Genomic DNA, 26061 nt, shown 5'->3' on the forward strand with positions numbered 1-26061 from the left:
TAGGATCTGCATACATTTTGTCGTTTAGAACTCATATCCTGTATATTTTTATTCCTCCTCCCGAGTCGCCCCCGTGCGGCGGCTGGGAGGACCCCAGATCCCGTCGTCCCGACTCCCCCTCTCCTCCTCCTCCCTCGCCACCGCCTGAGGGCGCGGCCAGGCAAAGCCTTGCCGTCGCCGGCGGCGGCGAGGACTCGGTGCCCTCCTGCTTGTGAGGGGCTGGCGTGGACCGGCGCCTCCGGGCCGGAGCGTGGCGTGCGGCCGGACGTCACGGCGGGGGTGGCAGCGCTCCAGCGATCCCATACCTCCATGGCAGGTGACTTCAATATCTGGGGCGTCGCGGTCGCCACGGACGGCGGCGGCGTGACCTGATTGGTAGCGGCGTGACCAGATCGGCGGCGGCGCGGCCGGATCTGGCCCCAGGCGTGGACTTGGTCTCTGGGTCTCGGTCGGCACGATGGCGAGTGTGACACGTCAGCAACTGGACAGATCTGTGGGATTACATCCTTGTCTGGTCCTTGACAGCGCGGCCAACTCCGGGGAAAACTCTAGATCTCCTTGGGATCGAGCGATGGCGGTGCTTTTGCGTCGTAGTCCCTCTTCAGGGTATTGTTTTGGAGTTTGCTATGGTTAAAGGGACCAGCGAGGCCGGCGGCGCACGCCCGGTGGCGCAACTACCGATGAAAATCGCGCCGACTACGGTCATGGCGAACGATGGCGGCGTCTTTGATGTCGTTTCCTTGTCGAGGCATCGTCGTTGCAGTTTGTGTCATCAGGCTCGGGATGCTCCGGGGGAAACCCTACATCTGGGTCTCCCGGATCGGACGATGATGGCATTCTTAGTATCGCTTTCCCTCATGGGGGTCTCCCGGATCGGACGATGATGGCATTCTTAGTATCGTTTTGGAGCAAGTGATGGCTGGAGGTGACAAGAGGAGGAGCGGTGTTACATCTATCGCAAGGTCGACGGCGAATCACGGCGGCATGGCGCCGCGGAGTTTCGGCGATGGGCACGTGTGAATGGATACGCGCAGGATGGTGGCGTTGTCTGACGCCATGGTGGCGTCGACGGCATGCCTAGCAAGATTCTTGCGTCAGTAGCTGCTCTACAGATGGGTCTGTGGTTGATGGTGGCGGCGGCCTCTGAGAGTGCGCCAGACTGTGTGTGACCCAGTTCCGGCATTGCGGCTTGGTTGGGGCATCCGGCTTTAGATGTTAGGATTTGGTGAGATGTCTGTTTGGTATATATTATGCTTGGAGATTTGGCACCCCTTCATCAAAGGAATAGGAGTAGCGACAGGTGTGTTGCCGAGATGGTGGCTTCAGGCATACCGATGTATTACTTTGTATGGTCTTTGTGAATAGTCAATAAAATGGCTGCATGCATCATCCAGATGCAGAGGCCGGCGGTATATCCTCCTTTTTCCAAAAAAATATTTTGGAACTTACAGAAATTTCTTTCACATATAACGAGATATTCCGCTTCATGTAAAAATATTTACCATGACATTAAATTTTATGAAATTATTCACCGAAATCTAGAATATGAATCAATGCCATCAAATTCATCATGGCATATATTTTTTTGTACGATGCATATTTTGTGATGTAGATATACATAATTTTATTTATAAATTTGGTCGAAGTTTGTGAAGTTGAATGCATACTGCCAGTTACTGCCAAGGCAATCTTCGGTTTTGTTTTGCCAAACATATTAAGCCGAAGTCATATCACTATGATTTTTTTAGAAAAAGTTTACTACTCCTACATATCACAGTGATTGCCTGCGCTTTGAGCGGCAATGGTTGTTGCAGCCAGGTTCTTTGGAGACGGTTCGCCACATTTTGGGAGTCGGGCAGAGGGCGTCTGCCACATCGTACGGTCCACTTTCTGATGTAATGGATGTTTGGCAGCATTGCATTAAGCGGCTTCACCATCGCCTTAGGGATGGGAAGCAAACGTTTCCATCGAGGTTGTCAAAATCGTGATTTTGTCATATAATTCTATGATTTTATGATCCAAACTAACCTTTATGAATCTGCGAGTTTAATTCATGAAATCTACATTTCTACAATCCTGATAGCTAAGATTTTTTTATCTACGACACTACCATCGAAGCTCCAATCCAATCCTGAATAATGATTCTGACAACCTTGATTAGCAGTGACCTGAAAGTGGGAAAGCAAAAGCTTTCAACAGAGATGGGGACACTAAAACACTTATATTAAAAATTGATTTCAGTCATTTCAAAAAACGAATTCCCCTCATTTAAGAAAACTCGAGTCACTCATCTACAAAAAAGCTGATTTTACTGCATTCAGAAAACTGATCTCACTCATTAAAATTTTTTGTGTTCACTCATCTAAAAAACCTGATTTCACTTCAATAAAAATAATAATAATCCAGTCATTTAAAAAACCAAGTTCATTCATATAAAAAAACTGATTTCACTTCATTCAAAATTAATAATTCCAGTCATTTATAAGAAAATGATTTCACTCAGTTCAATTAATTGAAAAATGATTGAAATACTGAAATTTAGACTAATTAGAAATGTATCCAAGATTCATCTTGTTCTAAAGACCTCGTTGCCAGGAATTCAAATATATAAGACATTTCAAAAACAACATTTCAGTTTCAAAGATATGAATGTTCTAAAATATCAATAGTAAATTAAAGTGTATGGACTTGGCGTGGGGATAGATCACATGCACGCCTACTATTCTCTCTTTGCGTGGGGACAAAAAGTAGTATTGTGAGGCTGACGCCAAGATAAGCTAAATTGACATATGGAAGGAAAAAACACGGACACATCTCGAAGCATATTTTTGGGCCAGTCAATTTTGTGGCCGTACGATTCTGCTTTAAGATGTGTGTTGTTTTCCTTTTTCTGTGTCATTTTGGTGACGAGTTGGGCTGCATGGAACTGATTGACCCCTATTTTGGGTCAGTCGAATTGCTACTTAGGCTTGTGTATGCTCCTCTGGGTTGCGTATTTCTGCTTCCTTTTTTCTTTCTTGATTATTGTTTGTTTTTGTGGGTTTTTGCCTAAGTGTAATTATACACATAAAAATACTATATAATATGTGCCAAAATATCGTGATTATATGATTATTTCGCATATTATAGTAAAGTGCAATTTCGGTGCAACATTGTGATAAATTTTTTGTTATAAAATTTATTTGTTCTCAAAGGAAATACCAACGGTGCTAATTTTCATTCTTTTTTTAAAAAAATATCATTATTTTGATATTGTTTTAGTCTTAACTTCATTTTCATTCTACTTTAAGGTTAATACCAATGCCACTATTCGTTTGTTCTTAGATTTTGTTTTTGCAAAAGATCCACTTTTTTATGCTTATTCTTGCGTATTTTTAAAAAGCACAATTTAAATGTATATTTTCATGCAAAATTTGTCAGTGTTTATTTTAGATTGTTTTTCCCTCTTTTTTGTTCTTAAATGGTAATACCAATGCCACTAATTCATTCTTCCTAGGAAATTTCATTCTTTCTTTTGGGGGTATTTTGCTTCATTTTTTATTTATGTTCTCTCTTTCTATCGTTTTCCTTTTTCCTTTTATTCTTTCCTTTGTTTTTGTTTTTTGCGGGTTTTGGCTAAGTGTAATTATATACTCAAAATTACTCTATAATATGAGCAATTCTGTGATTATATGATTATTTTTGCATATTACCATAAAGTGCGATTTCAGTGTAAAGTTGTGCGTAAGTTTTTTTTTCTTTCTTCTTAAAGGAAATATATTATTTTAGTTACTATGTGTAAATTACAGTAGAATGCGAATATGCACTATTATATGTTTATTCTTTGCATAATTCAAAAGGTGCAATTTTAGTGCAAATCGTGTGCAAGTTTTGCTCGTTCATTTCCTTTCTTCTTAAATGGTTTTCATTCTTTCTTAGAAAACTTCATTATTTTGATTTCGTTTTTTTTCTGAATGGGTAATACCAATGCCACGAATTCATTCTTTCAAAGAAAAATCCATATGTTTTTTAGTTCTTATTTTATTCTTTATTTAGTTTTAGTTTTCATTTCTTTTCTTTTTTAAGGGTAATATCGATGTCACTAATCCATTAATTTTGAGAAAATACTTTTTTTTGTGGAAATATCACTATAGTATATGCTCAATTTTGCATAGTAAGTATACATTTTCCAAATATATGTATGTGTAAACTTTGTGCAAATTTTGTTATTTTTTCATTTTCTTTCTTCTTAAAGGGTAGAATCAATGCTACTAATTCATTCATTCTTACCAGGCTTCATTATTTTCATATTGTTTTAATTTTTATTTCATTTTCTTTCTTCTTGAAGGGTAATACTGGTGCCACTAATTTCATTCTTTTTTAGAGAACTTCATTATTTTGATCTTATATGCTTATTCTTGCATATTATAAAAAGCACAATTTATGTGTAAATTATATGCAAACTTTTTATTATTTATTTTATTTTATATTTAATTATGCTTTGCACAAGTGATGTCTTTGATCATCGTTAAAGGGTAATATTAAATACGTAAAATTAAGAAAACGGAAGTCAATTTTGTTTGTTTTTCTTTTTTTGATTTGTGGCGTCTATTCTTTAAAAAATGTGAAATAATGCATGTCAGCGTAACAAAAAAAAGCTGAAAGCTGTGTTTCTTACTTCAAACACAACCAGCACTAGCTTGCATGCATGAGTTTAGTAGTGGCCTCGCTTGAGTGGCAGCTGGCATTTTAATTCCGGACTGTGCAACTAGACTACTTAGCCGACTGTAAAGAAAAAGTGACTGACCCAAATTAGAAATTCAGTCAGCTGGTCCGTAGCCGGTCCTGCGAGGAAGAACAGCCCTTGTGTATATGTGCTGGGTGTGCACTCATGCGCGCCCTCATCTCATGTACCCAACGCGCATACACACACGTACATACTTTGAATCTATGCGATTGCTTGATCCAATGCATCGCTTGATGAGTTGCAGTCATGTTCCTTTTCCAGGAAAAACACTGGTGTCCATTGGACAAACGTTGTGTTCAAAGTTGAAACACATCCAAAAACTGACAAATTCATGGAAACCACAATGGAAACATAGGAAATACCTTATATGAAACAAAAACAAAAAGAATCTCAGGCATACATACAAATTCAACTAACTTGATAGCAAATGAAAGGGACGATATTTTTATCTTCTTCGAAAAGGGGGTATCCCCATCGATCCTTTGCATCAATTGTTTCGTTGCACATAACCATATATACTTGCTGCAAATAAATGATTTACCATTCATAGTCTCTGCACAAATCAAGTGCACAAATGGATACAGATTTGTCATCCAGGAAGATAATATTACGCCAGACGCAACGAACGAGCACTAGCGGAATCCATTACACATACTGTCAAAGATCTTGTTGACAGTTGGAAGGGTGTAAAGGGAAGATAGATTATAACCCGAGGCCGAGGGGGCTGGATAAGCATGGTAGGGAGACGGAGCCGGAGTCCAGTGAACATTGACGGGTGCGTGCTGAGGCGGTGGGGGGTAGCCAACACAGGCGCTGCTGGAGGCGCCTCCTCCTCCTTGTGCCTGATAGTAGGAGCCGTGGTCATAAGTTTGAGCTGGGAGTGGGGCGAAGGTAGATGCTGCTATGTGACTTGTGCGAACTTGTCTGATGAAATTGAGGTCCGTGATGCAGTCGTTGATCTTTCTATTAACCCCATCTAATTCGCCGGCCTTCCGGCTACGGGAGAATACAGTTACAGTCTGGCAGGACTGGATGAGCGTCAACGCTTCGTCGAGGGTCTCCTTGAGCCTCCTCATCACAATCTCCGTCTCCTGGTCGTTCGCCGCCGGGTATGTGTAGTTGGGCAGTACGTTGGCCAGAGTGCACACGCGTTGGGCGAGCTCCCAGCACTTCTTCTTGTTCTGCTGTGCCGTATCCGCGGCCTTTGCGATCAGTTGCACCATCGTTAGGATCAGGCCCACGTCCATCTCGAGGCGATCAAGCTAGCACAATTTTAGGTTAGCAAGACCCCGAGGAAGAGGTATAAAACCACGAGAAAGGTGTAACAGCTCCCGGATGCCTCTGCACCCTCATAAACAGTAAATTCGTGAAAAACAAAAAAAAATCTAAAACTTTCAGAGATCAAAGATTTGATGTCCTTGCAAAGTTTAAGCAACAAATAACCTTCGTGGAGCCCTCACAAACAAAAACAAAATAACAGCTCAAAATTGTATATAAACTTTGAACAGTTATTTTGTTTTTCAGGTGAGGACTCCTCGAATGTTATTTTTAACTAAGACTATCAAGATCATCAAAAAATTGATCATGTTTGATGTCTCAAAGTTTTAGATTTTAAAAAAATTTGTTTTGAATTGAATGTTCATAAAGGGTGTATGCCATAGGGGCATCCAGGTGCTGAAAATCTGTCTCATAGAACCACCAATGGAAAGGACGATAAGGAGAGAGACACATACCTCGCTTTGCTCCGCGACGGTCGGTGTGGGCGGTCGCCTACCTCGCCGCCGAGGGGTAGTAATCAGCACTCTGAACACATAAAAATATATATACTCAAACTCAGTAAGACTTTGACGCGAGAGATGAGAAGGGATGAAGAGGGCTAGATCGAGGAGGAACACTGGCCTGCTGGTGACTACTGCTTTGCTTGAATCCCCCTACAGTTCATAGGGTGCAAGTTGGGCATCATGTCACGTCAAGGGGCGTACGCGTACGCGTACGCGTAATTGCCGTGTGTCTACGACAGAGCAAGTCAGTCGTCTCTCTGCCTGTTTCTAAAATCAACGTTATTCTGAAAAATTGATCACTCCTTGTCATTGTCTATGTAGTTATCCGTCCGACTACTTAGTGGCCAGTGATCCGAAAAAAAGCAAGCCAACTCCCTAGAGCAGCCCATAAATCACGTACGAGAACCCAAACCTTACCAATTCATGCGCTCCTTTCACCCCAATCCAGACGGACACTTATATATCCTACTGGGAACAAGAGTTACATCAGGTGTTGCCTTGCCACAACAGTGACCTAATGTTAGGTCTCGAGTAATTCACTAATTCACTAAGGCACAATAGTAACCTTAGTTTTGAACTAAGGTTACTTCAAAACCCCGACACTTATTATGGATCCGAGGGAGTAATATTTTTTTTGTATATAACATTGGTCAAACCTAGATGTCATTGACATCTGATTAAATTTATGCCACCTCCGTACGGAATTACTTGTCATATAAATATATTTATGTTGACCTAAAATATACTCCCTCCGTCTCATAATGTAAGACGTTTTTTGACACTAGTGTAGTGTCAAAAAACGTCTTACATTAGTGAGACGTTAGGAGTATTTAGCTACATGCATTGCTCCAACAAGTAATTCTTAACTGAGGGAGTATGACTTATTCATTGGAACAGAGAGAGTAATTGAATAAATAGTAGTACGGTTCCTGGAATATAAGTACCTGATAACCTCTCATCTGTTTTTATTAGCCGTAGCTGACTACCATTTGTGTGAAGGAGCTAATCAAGCAATAGTGCACAAATTAATAATATGTTGCATTTAAATTTATTAATTTATATATTAATAAATAAATAAAAATTAATGTGCTAAGTAGTCAGACAATGCGAGCATCGGGGATGCCCCTACCTACAGGGTAATGTAGCTTGGCTCGGTATACAAGAACATCGATTGTCAAATCTTAAACCTCTTCACAGTAGTTGAGCTTCATTCAGATCAATGTTGTTAGACTGACCACGACCATAAGGCCTGGCATTATTGTTACGGGGCTGATTGTTTCCACGGGAAGTAGAAGGCAGAGCCAGCTGATTCTGATTCTGAGGGCAGTTCCTAGAACGGTGACCTGGAAGGCCACACTTGAAGCACAGACCATCATTGGGATTGGAAGCAGGAGCTCGGGGTGGTGCAGTCCGAAGAGGCTGCCTCGGCGGTGAAGGAGAGAGACAAGGTGCAGTATAGGACTGTCTTGCTGCAGGTGCAGTTGGACGATACATGTTGTGGGGAATCCATATCCGACGCTTCTGCGCTGACGGGTCCGAAGATGAGCCAGCGTCACGGCTGCGCCCGAGGGATCCCTGGTGTTCCTGAAGACCAGTCTCAACCTGAATAGCCTTGTTCACCAAGGTGGCGAAGTCGGCAAAGTCATGAACGAGCAGTGCTAGCTTGATATCAGGGTGAAGCCCATCATAGAACTTTTCTTGCCTACGAGCATCAGTTGCAACGTCTTCTTCAGCATAACGTGACAAGTCCAGAAATTCCTGCTGATAAGCATCTACAGTCTTGTTGCCTTGGGTGAGGTTGCAGAACTCTCGCTTCTTCCTATCCATGATTCCTTGAGGAATGAAGCGGGCACGGAAAGCGGCTTGGAAATCCGGCCAAGTGATGACCGTTCCAATAGGTAGGGTACATCTGTGGTTGTCCCACCATTGAGTAGCGGGACCCTTCAGAAAGAATGATGCAAAGGTGACATAGCTAGCAAGGGCCACACTAGCAGACTCCATTTCATACGTGATGTCATGGAACCAGTCATCAGCATCAAGGGCCTGAGTTGAGTTGCAGTAAATAGTTGGGTTGAGGCGCACGAAGCCCTGCAGAGTTACTGGGGTTGGCTGTTGATTCATGTTCGGATGAGGAAACTGATCCATCATTCCTTCCATGAACTGGCGGTTCAGCTCAAATTGTTGCATCATTCCGGCAAAGAATTCGGGCGGTGGTGGATCATTGGCACCACGGCCACGACCAGCGGGTCTAACCATCCTGCTAACATGTAACAGAGGTAATTCAGCATCGAGCATTTGTAAAGGCAAAGGATCATTGATGATGAAACATGCATAATGGAAGAGGTACGATGGATACCACATAGTAGTCAACACGAGGTGTGTGTACTATTCAAAAATAGTATTCTAAGATAACTATGGCTTATCCAACTTTGGGGTGGTTAATGTGGTCACGGGATCCTAATGTTATAGTTAGTAAATTCGTTTAACCCGAATGGAAGAGAGATCAGAGTTCCAGAATATAGACGAGGAGTAAAAGATCCTAATACGACCCAATGACGACGTGGGCCCGTAAGACACATAGCCATGTTAGTAAAAGTGATACGGTCCCTATCATGATACCATGAACTACACGGTAATTACAAGCAGACGTAGTCTCCCTTTTATTTGCGTTGCTCACTTCACTTGAAATATGCATACGGGTGTATTCTTTTTGTCATCGGATGGCGTATTTCCAGTGTGATCTAACTTTTTAATTCATCTGTGACGGTGAGACTGAAATGGCCTCCTCTGGAAATAAAAGAGAGGTGGGGCTTTTTTTTGCGGGTGAGAGAGAGGTGAGGCTGACATGGCGTAATGCAAACTTGCAATTAGAAAAGGTTCCCAGGTCTGTTCTGTATATTTAACAATGGACTGTTTGGATGTTCAATCTTTGTCCCTTCAGCACATATCCAATGGACCACATCTTTCAGGACCACAGTATCATGCCAGTTGCAGTATCACTGGATATGCACTCATATGTGGAAAATATCCTGTGATACGGTCCCTATCATGATACCATGAACTACACGGTAACTACAAGCAGACGTAATCTACGGGCGTTTTCCCCTGCCCTAGCCGCCGCCACGACCAGGCGACTAGGGAGGCGGATCTTCTTCCACCGATCTCCACCGGCCAGGACGTTGGTCCCCTCTCCCTCCGGCTGCTGCTCCGGCAGCAGGAGGGAGGGGGGACCCCGTTCCTCCGCTCTGTAGTTAGGATTTGGATTTGTAGGTCGTGGTGCGTCGTTGGGGTGGTGGGAACGACGCTCGGGCGATATATCTGCGTCAACATCACTCCCACACTGGCGGTGCTCATCATGGTAGCGTCTCGGAGTTGATGGCATTGTGTGTTTGCCGATCCTTCAGATCGGCGGTGTTAGGGTTCATGGATGGTGTAGGCGAGGCGGCGGCGGCGACTCCATCAGGTGTGTCTCTCCTTCTGCTCTGTCCCCGTTGCTGCGGCGTTGTCTCCGACGTCATGGTGGAGCAGGGAGGTTTTGTCGTCCAGGAGTACGCGCAAACGGTTGTCTACGCAAGTGACAGCTGGAAGATGGTGCATCTTGTGCTGAGTCTGCGGTTGAAGGCTGACAGTTCTGGTTTCCTCCTCCGGTGTCATAGTCATGTGGGGGTGTCAGTTTTAGAGTTCGATGGCGTGTCCAGGGACATTGTTGCCCTAGTCTGATTCTTTCAACGGCAATGGTTTTGCTTCAAGCAAGCTACTTTGGAGGTCCGTAAAGTTGCTGATCAGCGATGGAGCCGCGTCGAGCTCGGGTGAAGAGGTGATCTGTCTCCTTTTCCTTAGTGAAGAGGGACAGACGCTGGTATTTTGCATAGGATTATCCTATCTTTGCAGTCCTGTAATGTCGATGTTTACGTGGCTTGTAACTGAATCTTTATTTTATTAATGAAACACATATTATCATGCAAAAGAAAAGCAGACGTAATCTCCCTTTTGTTTGCGTTGCTCACTTCACTTGAAATATGCATACGGGTGTATTCTTTTTGTCATCGGATGGCGTATTTCCAGTGTGATCTAAATTTTTAATTCATCTGTGACGGTGAGACTGAAATGGCCTCCTCTGGAAATAAAAGAGAGGTGGGGCTTTTTTTTGCGGGTGAGAGAGAGGTGAGGCTGACATGGCGTAATGCAAACTTGCAATTAGAAAAGGTTCCCAAGTCTGTTCTGTATATTTAACAATGGACTGTTTGGATGTTCAATCTTTGTCCCTTCAGCACATATCCAATGGACCACATCTTTCAGGACCACAGTATCATGCCAGTTGCAGTATCACTGGATATGCACTCATATGTGGAAAATATCCTGTGATACGGTCCCTATCATGATACCATGAACTACACGGTAACTACAAGCAGACGTAATCTACGGGCGTTTTCCCCTGCCCTAGCCGCCGCCACGACCAGGCGACTAGGGAGGCGGATCTTCTTCCACCGATCTCCACCGGCCAGGACGTTGGTCCCCTCTCCCTCCGGCTGCTGCTCCGGCAGCAGGAGGGAGGGGGGACCCCGTTCCTCCGCTCCGTAGTTAGGATTTGGATTTGTAAGTCGTGGTGCGTCGTTGGGGTGGTGGGAACGACGCTCGGGCGATATATCTGCGTCAACATCACTCCCACACTGGCGGTGCTCATCATCGTAGCGTCTCGGAGTTGATGGCATTGTGTGTTTGCCGATCCTTCAGATCGGCGGTGTTAGGGTTCATGGATGGTGTAGGCGAGGCGGCGGCGGCGACTCCATCAGGTGTGTCTCTCCTTCTGCTCTGTCCCCGTTGCTGCGGCGTTGTCTCCGACGTCATGGTGGAGCAGGGAGGTTTTGTCGTCCAGGAGTACGCGCAAACGGTTGTCTACGCAAGTGACAGCTGGAAGATGGTGCATCTTGTGCTGAGTCTGCGGTTGAAGGCTGACAGTTCTGGTTTCCTCCTCCGGTGTCATAGTCATGTGGGGGTGTCAGTTTTAGAGTTCGATGGCGTGTCCAGGGACATTGTTGCCCTAGTCTGATTCTTTCAACGGCAATGGTTTTGCTTCAAGCAAGCTACTTTGGAGGTCCGTAAAGTTCCTGATCAGCGATGGAGCCGCGTCGAGCTCGGGTGAAGAGGTGATCTGTCTCCTTTTCCTTAGTGAAGAGGGACAGACGCTGGTATTTTGCATAGGATTATCCTATCTTTGCAGTCCTGTAATGTCGATGTTTACGTGGCTTGTAACTGAATCTTTATTTTATTAATGAAACACATATTATCATGCAAAAGAAAAGCAGACGTAATCTCCCTTTTGTTTGCGTTGCTCACTTCACTTGAAATATGCATACGGGTGTATTCTTTTTGTCATCAGATGGCGTATTTCCAGTGTGATCTAACTTTTTAATTCATCTGTGACGGTGAGACTGAAATGGCCTCCTCTGGAAATAAAAGAGAGGTGGGGCTTTTTTTTGCGGGTGAGAGAGAGGTGAGGCTGACATGGCGTAATGCAAACTTGCAATTAGAAAAGGTTCCCAGGTCTGTTCTGTATATTTAACAATGGACTGTTTGGATGTTCAATCTTTGTCCCTTCAGTACATATCCAATGGACCACATCTTTCAGGACCACAGTATCATGCCAGTTGCAGTATCACTGGATATGCACTCATATGTGGAAAATATCCTGTGATACGGTCCCTATCATGATACCATGAACTACACGGTAACTACAAGCAGACGTAATCTACGGGCGTTTTCCCCTGCCCTAGCCGCCGCCACGACCAGGCGACTAGGGAGGCGGATCTTCTTCCACCGATCTCCACCGGCCAGGACGTTGGTCCCCTCTCCCTCCGGCTGCTGCTCCGGCAGCAGGAGGGAGGGGGGACCCCGTTCCTCCGCTCTGTAGTTAGGATTTGGATTTGTAGGTCGTGGTGCGTCGTTGGGGTGGTGGGAACGACGCTCGGGCGATATATCTGCGTCAACATCACTCCCACACTGGCGGTGCTCATCATAGTAGCGTCTCGGAGTTGATGGCATTGTGTGTTTGCCGATCCTTCAGATCGGCGGTGTTAGGGTTCATGGATGGTGTAGGCGAGGCGGCGGCGGCGACTCCATCAGGTGTGTCTCTCCTTCTGCTCTGTCCCCGTTGCTGCGGCGTTGTCTCCGACGTCATGGTGGAGCAGGGAGGTTTTGTCGTCCAGGAGTACGCGCAAACGGTTGTCTACGCAAGTGACAGCTGGAAGATGGTGCATCTTGTGCTGAGTCTGCGGTTGAAGGCTGACAGTTCTGGTTTCCTCCTCCGGTGTCATAGTCATGTGGGGGTGTCAGTTTTAGAGTTCGATGGCGTGTCCAGGGACATTGTTGCCCTAGTCTGATTCTTTCAACGGCAATGGTTTTGCTTCAAGCAAGCTACTTTGGAGGTCCGTAAAGTTGCTGATCAGCGATGGAGCCGCGTCGAGCTCGGGTGAAGAGGTGATCTGTCTCCTTTTCCTTAGTGAAGAGGGACAGACGCTGGTATTTTGCATAGGATTATCCTATCTTTGCAGTCCTGTAATGTCGATGTTTACATGGCTTGTAACTGAATCTTTATTTTATTAATGAAACACATATTATCATGCAAAAGAAAAGCAGACGTAATCTCCCTTTTGTTTGCGTTGCTCACTTCACTTGAAATATGCATACGGGTGTATTCTTTTTGTCATCGGATGGCGTCTTTCCAGTGTGATCGAACTTTTTAATTCATCTGTGACGGTGAGACTGAAATGGCCTCCTCTGAAAATAAAAGAGAGGTGAGGCTTTTTTTTTGCGGGTGAGAGAGAGGTGAGGCTGACATGGCGTAATGCAAACTTGCAATTAGAAAAGGTTCCCAGGTCTGTTCTGTATATTTAACAATGGACTGTTTGGATGTTCAATCTTGTCCCTTCAGCACATATCCAATGGACCACATCTTTCAGGACCACCGTATCATGCCAGTTGCAGTATCACTGGATATGCACTCTGGTGACTACTGCTTTGCTTGAATCCCCGTACAGTTCGTTCATAGGGAGTGAGTATCACATATATATAGGGCCGGGTCCTCTGGAGTGCAAGTTGGGCATCATGTCACTTCAAGGGGCGTACGCGTACGGGTACGCGTAATTGCCGTGTCTATGACAGAAGTCAGTCGTCTCTCCTTATCTACGACATTGCCGTGTCCTACTGGGAACAAGGCTTACATCAGGCGTTGCCTTGCCACAACAGTGACCTAATGTTAGGTCTCGAGTAATTCACTAAGAGCAAATCCAATGCGCGGATCCAAACGGACGGCAATTTTGTCCCTTTTTTTCCGTTTGGGTCGGCCCAATGGACATCAACGTCCGCTTCCGCATTTGGGTCAGCGCGTGCGCTCAATGCTGGGCCGATCCATTTTGACGGCGCAAAAAAAATATACAAGCATTTGGAAAATAAAAACAACATTAATTAAACATTAAAGCCGGTCACGAAGGCCAGCGAGAGTCCACACGTCCACATTAGCATTAACTAGCAAAAGAGCCCGTGCGTTGCAACGGGAGGAAAAAGTAACAGACACTCTTAACCCAATAACCATAATATGCTCATGCCCTTTATTTTAGCGAGGCATCATTTTTGTGTTGCCGCTTATCCTCCTTCTCACCTTCAGTGGCCTCAGTGTTCACGCAAACCAAAGTGTGTTTGAATGTTGTTTTTCCCCTGCCAGTTTGTTCAGAGGTGCTCATGTGTGGTTATCGGTGTTTTCTTTCGTCTCTTTATGATTTTAGTGGTTGTTTATTTGCAATCCAGATCGTCGCGGTATGAAAGAAAAACGGACGTGCCCTATAGGTTACAAGTTTGCTTTTAAAATATTTAATAGGTAAAAATAACATCGTATTCAAATTCTACATATTTTTCTATTCAAATTTCATATATAACATGTTAAAATCAGAGTTACGGTTTAATAGATATGGATAATTAAGAAAAATATTTGTTTGACTTAAATATCTTCCAAAATAATATTTTAAAAATATTTAACAAACAAAATAACGTCATATTCAGATTCTACACATTTTTCTAATCTTTTTTCATATATAACATGTTAAAATCGGAGTTACGGTTTAAAAGATATGGATAATTTAGAAAAAACATGTGTTTGACTTATATATAATTGGCGGGTGAATTATCTAATACGTCAGGGGGGGTTTCGTAAAAATGTAAAATAACGATTCGGTTTGACTTAAGTGTGTACTGCGGGTTAATTCAAAGAAAACGCAGGGGGTTTTCTACAAAAGTGTGTGACGGACCGCCGAAACCCAATTTGCTTTTAGGTAGAGATGAACATAAAAGGAAGGTAAACTAGGAGGCGGCGCGCTGCCCTAGGCGTCGTCGTCCTTGGTATCCGTGAGGTCGATGAGCATCGGCCGGGGGGGGGGGGAGGGGAACGCTTTGTTCCAGGTGGCGGCAATGTCGGCCGCATGTTGTGCCGCCTCCTCCTCTATCTCGCGTTGGTTGGCCTCGGCGTCACGCTCGAGCATTTCGAGGTATTCGCCGTGGCGGCGCTCCTCGTCCAGCGTCGCTGGCGCCACTGCTCGAGGTACGCCGCCTCCTGCGCCGGTGTCGCCCTCATCCAGATCGGCGGAAGATGATCCACTCGCGCACTCGCGCGGTCCATGAGTAGCACTCGAGGGGCTCCGGCTCTGCCTTGACTGGGGAAGGTGGGGCCACCGGCGGCAGGACGCAGTCGCCCGTCGCGGAGAGGGCCATAGCCTCCGCCATGACCGCCTTGTACACCGCCTCCTCTTCCTCCTGCTCCGCCACCCTGTGCCGCTCGTCCTCCTCGCTCTCATGGAAGACAGCGGCAATGGACGCCTGGTCCTCCTCGCGAAAGACGAGCCGAGGCGGCGGCACGCTATGGTCGACTTCATGGACACCGCGTAGCCTCGCCTTCCCATGCTCGAAGGCGAACCAATGAGCCCAGTTGGGCGAGTCAACGGCGTACAAGGCGTGGCACTGGGATCGTCTCTGGATCCAGGTGCCAGTCGTGCGGCAGGGTAGCGTCGGGGTATGGGAGAGGCACGCGGCGCTGCCAATGCCACTCCACCTGGTGCATTGGTACATTGACGCGCTACCTCGGCCGGCGAGCTGGCGCCGGCGGAGGCGGGAGGAACTCAGAGGGAAAAGGAATGGCGGGGCCTTGCCCTTAGACTTGCTGCTGGCGCCGGAGAAGAACCCCATCTGGCTTCACTGGGGTGGCTAGGGTTTGCCGCCGACGGGGGAGCATAGTGTGGTGAGATGGAGACGGGGGCTGGCTGGAAGCGCATGAGGACGACCCCGCCGCGCGGTCGGCTTAGAAAAGGACGACCGCCATCGCTGACGCGTGGGCCCGAGGTCATAAATTAAGCTGACCAGGATGACCGCGGGCAGTTGGACGGCCGCCAGGTCGGGACGCGGCGGACACCAAGAAGGCGCGCGTGGCGTCCGTTTCGCGTCTGCGCCGATGCATTTCGGGCTCAAATTTGGGCCGCAAATGCGTCGGGGGGACGTGAAGCAGACTCGATTTGGGTTTGGGTCGACACGTTGGGCCTCCTCTGTCTGCACCGACCCAAACGAACGCAGGCGGATGAAATGGGTTGCCCCATTGGGGTTCCTCTAAGGCGCAATAGAAACCTGATGAACAACCAGCCTCCTCTCGGCACCGTAGTCTCCACCGCCTCCTCCTCAGCCTCCTCATCCTTCTCCTCACTCGCCTCCTCCCCATCCTCTGTGTCCTCCTCTTCTAGCCGTCGTGTATCCTCCTACTGAGGCGGGTGAACTACTCCACCAGAGGGTCCAGGAGAAGAAAGAGGTGCTCTAATTCGGGTTCCTCTATGTAAGAATTCTCCGTGAACTTGCATCGGCGCGCGGCGTTGTGGCTGTCCCGTCGGCGCTCCTCCCGGTCGGCGTACTCATGCACCATCATGGCGCTCCAGGATAACGACGAGGAGCCTCCACTCAAGAGATAGTGCAGAATGCGCCCTCGCGCCTTGGGCGGGGGTGGCGGTGAGTGGCGCTCCTCGTTGACGAGGTGCCAAGGTGGCGGCGAGCGGTGCTCCTCCTTCATGATGCGCCGGGGCGGCGGCGAGAGACACACCTTGACGACCAGTCGTGGCGGCGGCGAGAGCTGCTCCTCCTTAACGCGTCGTGGCGGCACGAGAGCCGCTCTTCCTTGACGCGGTGTACGATTTAGACACCGCGGCTGCGCGGAGACGGAGAGCATGGAGGGGATGCCGGCTCCAGCTTCACGAGGAGGAGCACTGCCGGTGGTGGAGCCTGGCCGTTGGTGTGGACGTCAGAGCGACAGAGCATCAACTCCATCTCCTCCTCGAACTCCACGTCCGTGCTGGGTTAGACCTGGCCCGGCACCGACAGCGCAGACTACGGCGGCAGCGGCTGCTGGTCCTTCTCGTCGAGCCGAGTCGCTGCCACCCGATGAGGACGACGGCCCCAAAGTTCGAGTGCGGCGTCTCCACGAGCAGCCAGACCCCGCCTCGAAATCGTCTGTCGGCGCCGACGCCCAGGACTTGCCCATCGCCGGGGATGTGGAGGGAGATGGGCCAGAAGGAGGAGAAGGATGCGACGTGGACGACGCTGGAGCGCGGCTTACATAGCCGCGCCAGGCCATGCAAAGGGGCCGGTCAGCCACTTCAATGTGGCGCAGCTGCCGAAGTTGGTTCCACGAGAACCTGCGTACGCATTGAAGCGGAGGCTGCTGAGAGGTCGCGTCGTCGGTCAGGGCCACTCTCCGTCCCTTCGGTCACATTGCAGCAGCAATGCCGGCCTCCGCGTGCTCTAGGCCGGCATGAATGCGGCGTGGTACGCGGCACGTGCGTCGGAAGTAAACTGCGGGAGGGGTGGGTAATGGGGTTTTGGTGGGCCAGGGCGGTCAAAAGCGGGCTTGGGACCGGTCCGGATTCCAGTAAACCTCCCCCACTTTTGTCTTTGTTATGCGGGAGAAATCGCGTTCGGACGCTCCGCGGACTGATACAGGTCGGCGTTGAATGACTTCCTCGGTCCTGACAGTGTGGTCCAAACGGTTGTGGGAGGTTTGAGGGTTGGCATTTGAGATGCCCTTAGAACGACTCATCCTGCATATTTTGGAAGTTAACAAAAAATTTCTTTCACAGGTAACGAGATATTCTGCTTCATATAAAAACATTTACCATGATATTATATTTTATAAAATTGTTTATCAAAATGTAGAAGAATCAATGTCATCAAATTCATCATAGCATATACATTTGTATGGTACTCCCTCCGTACCAAAATTCTTGTCTTAGATTTGTTTAAATACGGATGCATCTAATTACGTTTTAGTGTTAGATACATCCGTATCTAGACAAATCTAAGACAAGAATTTTGGGACGGATGGAGTACATATTTGAGGATATAGATATACATAATTTTACCTATAAAATTGGTCGAAGTTTGTGAAGTTGAATGCATACTGCCAGATACTGCCAAGGCAATCTTCAGTTTTGTTTTGCCAAAGAAATTAAGCCGAAGTCACATCACTATGATTTTTGTAAATTTATTACATATCACAGTGATTGCCTGCATGGACGCCCGATGCGGTGATTCTCCTTTGAGCGGCAATGGTTGTTGCAGCCAGGTTTTATGGAGAGTGTTCCCCACTTTAAGTTTACTAGATGATACCCCGCGCGTTGCTGCGGAAATTTTGTATCACCGTAGACGTACCAAAGGTTAATTCATAGTCGCAAACAGTGTAACAAATAAATAAAAAATGGATCAAAGTGATTACCCTATAAACAGGAACAATATGGTAAGGATTTGGTATGGCACAATTGCAAGTAAAAGCTGGCTGAAGAGTACTAAGTACATTTTCTTGATTACAAATCAAGGTGGACGATCTAGTGATAAACTAATTCTAAATTTAGGCAACCTAATTACTAATTTTAGGTAGAATCTGTAGTGTAGTTTGTAAGAAGATGCATGCGTTGTTGATAATGTAGCATGTTAGGTCGTCTAAAAGGAAATTCTCAAAGAAATAACAAATAACACAGCATCTTGTATATGTGAGTTGAATATGAAACAATCAGATGAGTTCATGACAGCAGGCCTCTATAAAAAGAGGAAGGAATGGGGGAAAGTAGGATAGATGAATGTGAACAAAAAAGGATTTTTCTGCTGTCAAAATATATATATAGAGGGTAAATACATATGGTAAGAAGTTAGATGTGCGAACTATTTGACAGTCTCAAGCTAGATAAATATCATAATCATTTCCAACTAATCCTTGCATCTTAAAAATCAAGAACCATTTTTGGAGCTGTAGAAAATAAGGAACAGTGACATAGTACATTCTATTGGCACGCCAAGAGCAGTAAATATACAGGGCATATTCTTTGCCATGCATCTATCTCATTTAATGATGTGATCAGAGAGATTACACCACTACAGTACTATGTGCTTCATAGAATTAGTGCAAATCATGGATTTTAGGATCAGAAGTCCATGGTCTCATGGACATGGTTTTTCCATGTACAATGTTTTTTTTTTTTGCCTCCATGTTGCACCCTGATACAAAACACTTCTACACATATGGGTGTTTCATCTATCTTTTGGAAATAGGTTCAGAATAAATCTGAGGAAATATTATCATTCAGATACTCCCGATCACTCCAGTGGTGCGTTGAGACAAAACTGAAAGCTGCAAGAATTTTTTTTTGTGTATCGGCCTATACAGCAAGAACTGAAATAACCCTGGCACAGTCAATTAAGAACAGCTGTTATGAATGATAACATGCTTCTATTCATCCACACCGGGGTACAGCCTTATATGAGATACATCAGAGGGGAGAGGGGAGATACACACGCACGCTTTAGAAAACGAACTCTGGTGCCTGATCCTATCTTTACATGAGCTGATGCTAGATACGTGGGGCATGATTGCATGCATGGCCGCTTGATCAGAACGGCCCGTGAGACCTGTTCATGTGAGAAACAGCATATTCTAACACAATAGAATCACTTGAGATCGCAAGAACAAAGTTTTGAATTTTTCTAGGGTCACCAATTGCATAATCTAAAAAGCATTCTATTACCTGCCAACCATACGGAGTACTACCCATGGAGGGATGCAGGTTGTGCGTTGGCTTCTGGGTGAATTCAAGAAAAACGGTGATGGGCTGGATTAGCTTGAATGGGTGATGATGACGTCACCGACAGCATGATCAACGCTTCAGCTTCTAGGCTTGAACGACCAGATCGAGACTTGATGTCAGCAAGACCGCTGCGTTGAGTACGACTCTTAGAGGATGTGAAGTTTGGTGTGGAGAAGGCGGGCAGCCGGAAGAGGAGTAGAGCTATGAACGGGCTGTTGATTTCCAAGTGCTTTATAGATCGAAGGGGGAGATAGGTCCAAGGATCTGGATAGTGGAGCAGTGCCTGTTCGGTTGCCCAGATCATAACTTGAATGGAGGAACGGTACCGTCATTTACTTCGCCAGCCCGATGGTCTCCTGCCTCGCATTTTCCTTTTGCGCATACACCGTGCCGAGAGGAGAGGAAGGGACAAAGCTGCATGCTTGAGGGTGGCCCGTTGCCTGCTTAGATCGGTAGCTAAATGGTCGTGTGCCTCGCCGGTTTCGTCTACATGCACCTTGTGCTGTGAGAGACGAAAGGTCAAATCTGCATGCAACTGGTGGCTTGCGGGAATTAGTACGGAAGCTATAGTAGCAGTAACTGCAAGGCTGATGAGGACAACAACGAATGATGTGGCTTCACCCTGTGGGAAAAAAATTCAGTAGTGGGAGGTACATTGCTGATGTGGCAGGAATGATGATGTGGATAACTTGCATGCTTAGAGAAATAAGATAGTGGGGATGACCTATTTAGGTATTATAGATTACTCCCTCCATTTCTAAATATAAGTCTTTGTAGAGATATCACTATGAACCACATACGGATGTATATAGATGCATTTTAAGTGTGGATTCATTCATTTTGCTTCGTATGTGATCCACTTAGTGAAACCTCTACAAAGACTTATATTTAGGAACGGAGGGAGTACATATCATCAGGCTCTATGATTTTAGTTCATAGAATCTACGTTTCTACCATCTTGATAATTAAGATTCTATGATTACGATCCTACCATCGAAGCTCTGATTTGATTTGAAATAACGATTCTGGCAACCTTGGTCGGCAGTGACCTAAAAGTGGGAAAGGAAAAAACCTTTAATAGAGGTGGGGATGGTAGATTACTTATATTAAAAATTAATTTCAATCATTTCAAAAACCGATTCCCCACATTTAAAAAAACCGAGTCACTCATAAAAAAAAACTAATTTTACTGCATTCAAGAAACCGATCTCACTCATTAAAAAAATTTGAGTTCACGCATCTAAAAGAACTGATTTCATTTCAGTCAAAAATAATAATTCACTCATTTAAAAAACCAAGTTCACTCATATATAAAAAACTGATTTCACTTCATTCGAAAATAATAATTTCACTCATTTAGAAAAAAATGATTCCACTCATTTCAATTAATTAAAAAATGATCGAAATACTGAAATTTAGACTAACTTGAAATGTATCCGAGATTCATCTTGTTCTGAAGGTCTCGTCACTAGGAATTCAAATAGATAAAACATTTCAAAAAACAGAATTTCAGTTTCAAATATATGAATGTTCTAAAATATCAATAGGGAAATTAAAGTGTATGGACTTTCCGTGGAGATAGATCACATGCAGGCATACTATTCTCTATTTGCATGGGGGGACAAAATTACTGTTCTGACCCTTAAGGCAAACTAAATCCCGATTTGACCTCGTTTCTAAAAAAATTCGTTTCTGACCTTTTTTTAGTGATATTTTTGTGGACATCACCAATAATTTAGTGTTGATATGATTTGGATATAATAAGATGTATTTGGATAAACACCAATTCTCACTGAAGTCTTAAATGCATTCATGTTATTTTTAGATGGAGAGACTTGTTAATGTTCATTACATTGACAAGGAGGCATTCTTGAGTAACAATGCCGACACGGGTGAGGAACCATTGGTTTTTGATACAAGCCCTAGCTATGAGGATGTTGTTGCAAAAGTGAGACATGTCTTGAAGTGGATGGACACCAATGTTGATGTTAAGTTAATAGGAAGGTATGATGTTGGAGTTGGAGCCAAATCTCGTTTGAAAAGTATGCCTATCACCTCGGATTTGCATTGGGATGTATACAAGGAAAAAGTATCCCAATCGGAAGACAAGTCACTTGAATTGTTTGCCACCAAGGTTGAATCTCCTCGGTTTACCTTTGATTTGAACCGGCATGCCTCTTCCCCAATGGATGACATGAGCGAGAGGACAATGGTGCCACTTGTTGAGCATAGGGTTGTGGTTGATGCCCCCAATGTTTATCCCCCACAACGTCCCCGTGTACCAACTATCAAAGCAAATGAGGTTGAGTTGTATGCCCCCAATGCTTCTAGCCAACCACCAACTAGCCAAGCAAATGAGGTTGAGTTGTATGCCCCCAATGCTTCTAGCCAACCACCAACTAGCCAAGCAAATGAAGTTGAGGTGATTGCTAGTGACGGAGTAATTCAAGAGGATGAAGATGCTTATGATGACGACGAAGAGCAAGAGGAAGGGTTTCATGGCAATGATGTTGGTGACTTGGATGTGTACATAGCGCAAAAGGACATGGATCATGACTTGCCTTTTAGGCGTCAATATGCGTATGACTCGGATGACGAGGGTCCAGTTGAATAGTTGGACGAGGATGGATTCACAAAGGAGGAGAACCAAATCCACTTTGAGCTGACGGGCTTACAAAAAAGAACTCACTTGTTTAAAGATCTCAGCCTTGCCCATAAAGCTGTTGCTGACGGTGGAATGAGAATGACGGCGATTGAGGCAACACCATGCCCGGATCTAGGAGAACCAAGGGTGGAGAATGAGGACGAGAATGCTTATTTGAAGAAAGGATTGAAGTTTCTGAGCTTGCCTATGCTGAAGTTTTGGTTGGCTGACTATGCCATTCGAAACCTTAGGCCAATTTATGTTGAGCACTCCGACATGAAGTTGCGTTACACCGTGGTGTGTGAGCAAAAGGAATGCACATGGAAGGTTCGTGCAAGAAAGCTTAAAGAAACCGAAGAATGGGTGTTAAAAAGTTGTGATACCACTCATAGATGCAAACCGCCATCGAAACGACTTAGAAAGACACACCGTCAACTCACATCTGAGTATCTTGGATACAAATGGATGAAAGACATAGCCTTTGATCCCACTGTGAAAGTGAGGTTTCTCATGCGTACTGCTGCAAACCATGTCATTGGCATCCTGAGGGCACGGGTTGGTGTTTCCTCTGACCATTTTTAGCCAAGAATGCCTCACTTTCGCGGTATCGGCCTTGCCTTCCTGAGGGCCCTCGGGCTGACCGCCAATTAAATCGGCAGTCCGTTCTCGCCAATTACCCACGCTGACACGACCGGAAACAGCTTGTCCGTTGATAGGAAGGCCGCTTATCATAGCCATGTCCTGTAGGGTCATCGTCATCTCCCCACATGGAAGGTGGAAGGAGTGAGTCTCCGGCCTCCAACGATCCACAAGTGCGGTCAGCGCCGCGTGGTTCACCGGCGGAGCGCGTCGCTTAAACTGCAACACGAATGGGAGAAGACCCAATCTCCGAATGTAAGGCTCATACCGCGGGTCGTAATCAAAGTCATCAGCGGAATGACCCCTCATGCGCATAGCAACTACAACCTGCAAATAAAGTGATGTTTTAATCAATACAAGAACACAAATGAGAAACAACGAAAATTGATAAGTCTTGCTTCTTACATGTCCGTTCTCAATGGCACGAGCACGATGCTCCTTATCCCACTCATCGATTAATCCATCATACCAAGGTCCCTCATTATCCGCCATCCTACAAAACAAATCACAAACATCTATTAATACATAAACAATATCAAACAATTTGCTTCTCCAAGTTTATGCCATATGAAAACACCTTTCTTATCAAAAATAACCACATCATTTCTTTCTTCTACATATGCACACATATCATCTAGAGAACCAAATTTCACCATCAAATAAATTTCATAATCATCATCCGCCATTCTATTGAACAAATCATGTCACACACAATAATGAAATTTCATCATCTCTTTTGCAAAAAAAAATTGCCATCTATATATTCAACTATATTTTCATACCACTTCACACATATAATATTTTATCTAAATATATTTGCTTGCCAAAGTTGTCTTCTCAGATTCAAACAAAGATTATGCCATCTATATATTCAACATATAGCTAATTTACTAGCATATGCATACATCATCTATAATTCAAAAAAAATAATTCACAAACTATGTCTATTGATGGACAACTACAAACATCTAGCAACTACACTACATACCAAATCATCTATCAACTACAAACTATTTCCTAAAACAAAGAAACCATCTACTAATCTAACATCACCTAATGTGAAATAATGCATCCAACAAAAGAGGGGAAAAGCAAAACAAATTGGAGGGAATGGGGGAGAATACCTCAAAGAAGCTTGGGGGCCTCAGATCCAAAACTTTGGGTGGAGGATGAAGTAGATCAGGGGGGATTGGTGTGAGGGAGAAGAGGGGCGAAGGAGATAACCTCCTCTGTTCGTGCGCCGCAGGGAGAAAGAGATGGGTGGGTGGGTGGGCTCGGCCCGCGGGGGTTATCCACTTACCGGGGCCAGACGCCAGCGTCTGGCCCCTTTGCCACGTCAGCAGGTCAACGGGCAGGCGGGCAGTGCGGGCCAGGGGCCAGACGCCAGGGACCATGGCGTCTGCTTCGTAACCCAGACGCCAGGGACCTTGGCGTCACCAAAAAAGGTCAGAAACGAATTTTTTTTTCGAAACGAGGTCAAATCGGGATTTAGTTTGCCTTAAGGGTTAGAACAGTAATTTTGTCCTGCATGGGGAAAAAGTAGTGTTGTGAGGCCGCCGACAAAACAAGCCGAATTGATATATGGGAGGGAAAAATACGCACGCATCTCGGAGCGTTTTAAGATGGATGCTTCACCGGTAGGTGCCGGTTTCGTTGGAACACCTTTGTGAGGAAGAAGAAGACCCCTTGGGTATATATGCTGCGTGTGCACTTGTGCGCGCCCTCATCTCATGCACCAAACGCGCATACACATGTGTACGTACAGAAAATCCATGCCATTGTTTGATCCAATGCATTGCTTGATGAGTTGCAGTCCTGTCCCTTTTGTAGGAAAAACACTGGTGTCCATTGGAAAAACCTTGTGTTCAAAGTTGAAACACATCCGAAAACTGACAAATTTACGGTAACTAGAACGGACACATACGAGATAGCTTATCTGAAACAAAAACAAAAAGAATCTCAGGCATACATACCAATTCAACTAACTTGATAGCAAAATGAGTCAATTACACCACTAGTGTCACAACTTGGTGTGAAAAGTCAGTTTAGTGCTTACACTTGCGGCATACATTGAACTGGTGGCGCAACTTGGCTTTGACGTGCATATACGGTGCAAATCACATTTCTATACGAACACAGTGTTGATTAGACGCGCCAACGTGGCACGGACCCGCTGTCAGGGACAGGGTGACGAGGAGCTTATCTTGCAAAAAAAACCTCAGAATTTTTTTCATTTTTCTCACAGATGGAGCTGTGCGGGGTCCATCTGTCAGCAACCCATAGCATTTTGCAAAAATTGTCGCCAATGGGATTCGATCCCGTGACCTGGAGGAGCAAATGCCGCACCAGTACATATATAAACTTTCTATCTTAAGAGGAAAGGAGCCACAGCATATCATTTTGCACTGTTATTTTAAAACACTTTATAAATACATGATTATTGAAACAATGCGCTATAAATAAAATAAATTTCAAAATAACAAAGAACACTTTTATATACCGCATAAATATTTTTATTTATATAGATAAGTTTTAAATAATACTTGAATATTTTTATAACATAATATTATTCTATATTATCATTATTTCTCACATAAGAATATAATTTACAAATTTTTTATAAATTCCTACAAAAAGTAACACGGCTGGGTGGTGTGGTGGCCACTCACACCTGATGCCCAGATATTGCTGCTTCGAATCCCAGCCAACTATATTTACACTATACGTGTAAAAGAAATTACACTATGCGGATATATGTTTTTAAAGCATGAAAACTTCTATATACTGCATGAATAGTTTGGTAAAACTGTGAGTATTTAAAATTTATGAAAATATATAGAAAACTAAAAACTTTCTTAAAGCATGAACACTTTTATATACTTACATGATTTTTTTCAACTGTGAACATTTTCAAACTGATAAAAGCATTTACTAAAATATAGTATAAAAGTAAACACTTTTTTAAGCATGAATACTTTTGTATATTACATTAATATTTATTTAAAACTGTGGAAAAAATTAAACGTATATAATCATTTATTGAGGATATGTTTTTGTTCAATGTGCAAATTATTAAATGAACAGTTCTTTAATTTTAATTTAATTATTTGGATA

The 26061-nt window shown here is 44.7% G+C and overlaps 1 protein-coding gene across 1 annotated transcript; it reads right to left on the minus strand.

The window, feature by feature from the left end:
- Positions 1 to 5245: 5245 nt before the first annotated feature.
- On the minus strand, positions 5246 to 6643 carry LOC123047572 (uncharacterized). Its single transcript, XM_044471158.1, has 2 exons — positions 6460 to 6643; positions 5246 to 5988 (listed from the first exon to the last, which is right to left on the minus strand). Exon 2 carries the CDS (start codon positions 5971 to 5973, stop codon positions 5359 to 5361), a length of 615 nt encoding a protein of 204 aa, XP_044327093.1. The 5' UTR covers positions 5974 to 5988; positions 6460 to 6643; the 3' UTR covers positions 5246 to 5358.
- Between the last annotated feature and the right edge of the window lie 19418 nt (positions 6644 to 26061).

Source organism: Triticum aestivum, chromosome 2B, assembly GCF_018294505.1.
Source record: "Triticum aestivum cultivar Chinese Spring chromosome 2B, IWGSC CS RefSeq v2.1, whole genome shotgun sequence".
Classification (NCBI taxonomy): Eukaryota; Viridiplantae; Streptophyta; class Magnoliopsida; order Poales; family Poaceae; genus Triticum; species Triticum aestivum.

Bases quoted from the DNA above. Each gene is read 5' to 3' on its own strand.
- LOC123047572 (XM_044471158.1), bottom strand. From the start codon at position 5,973: ATGGACGTGGGCCTGATCCTAACGATGGTGCAACTGATCGCAAAGGCC.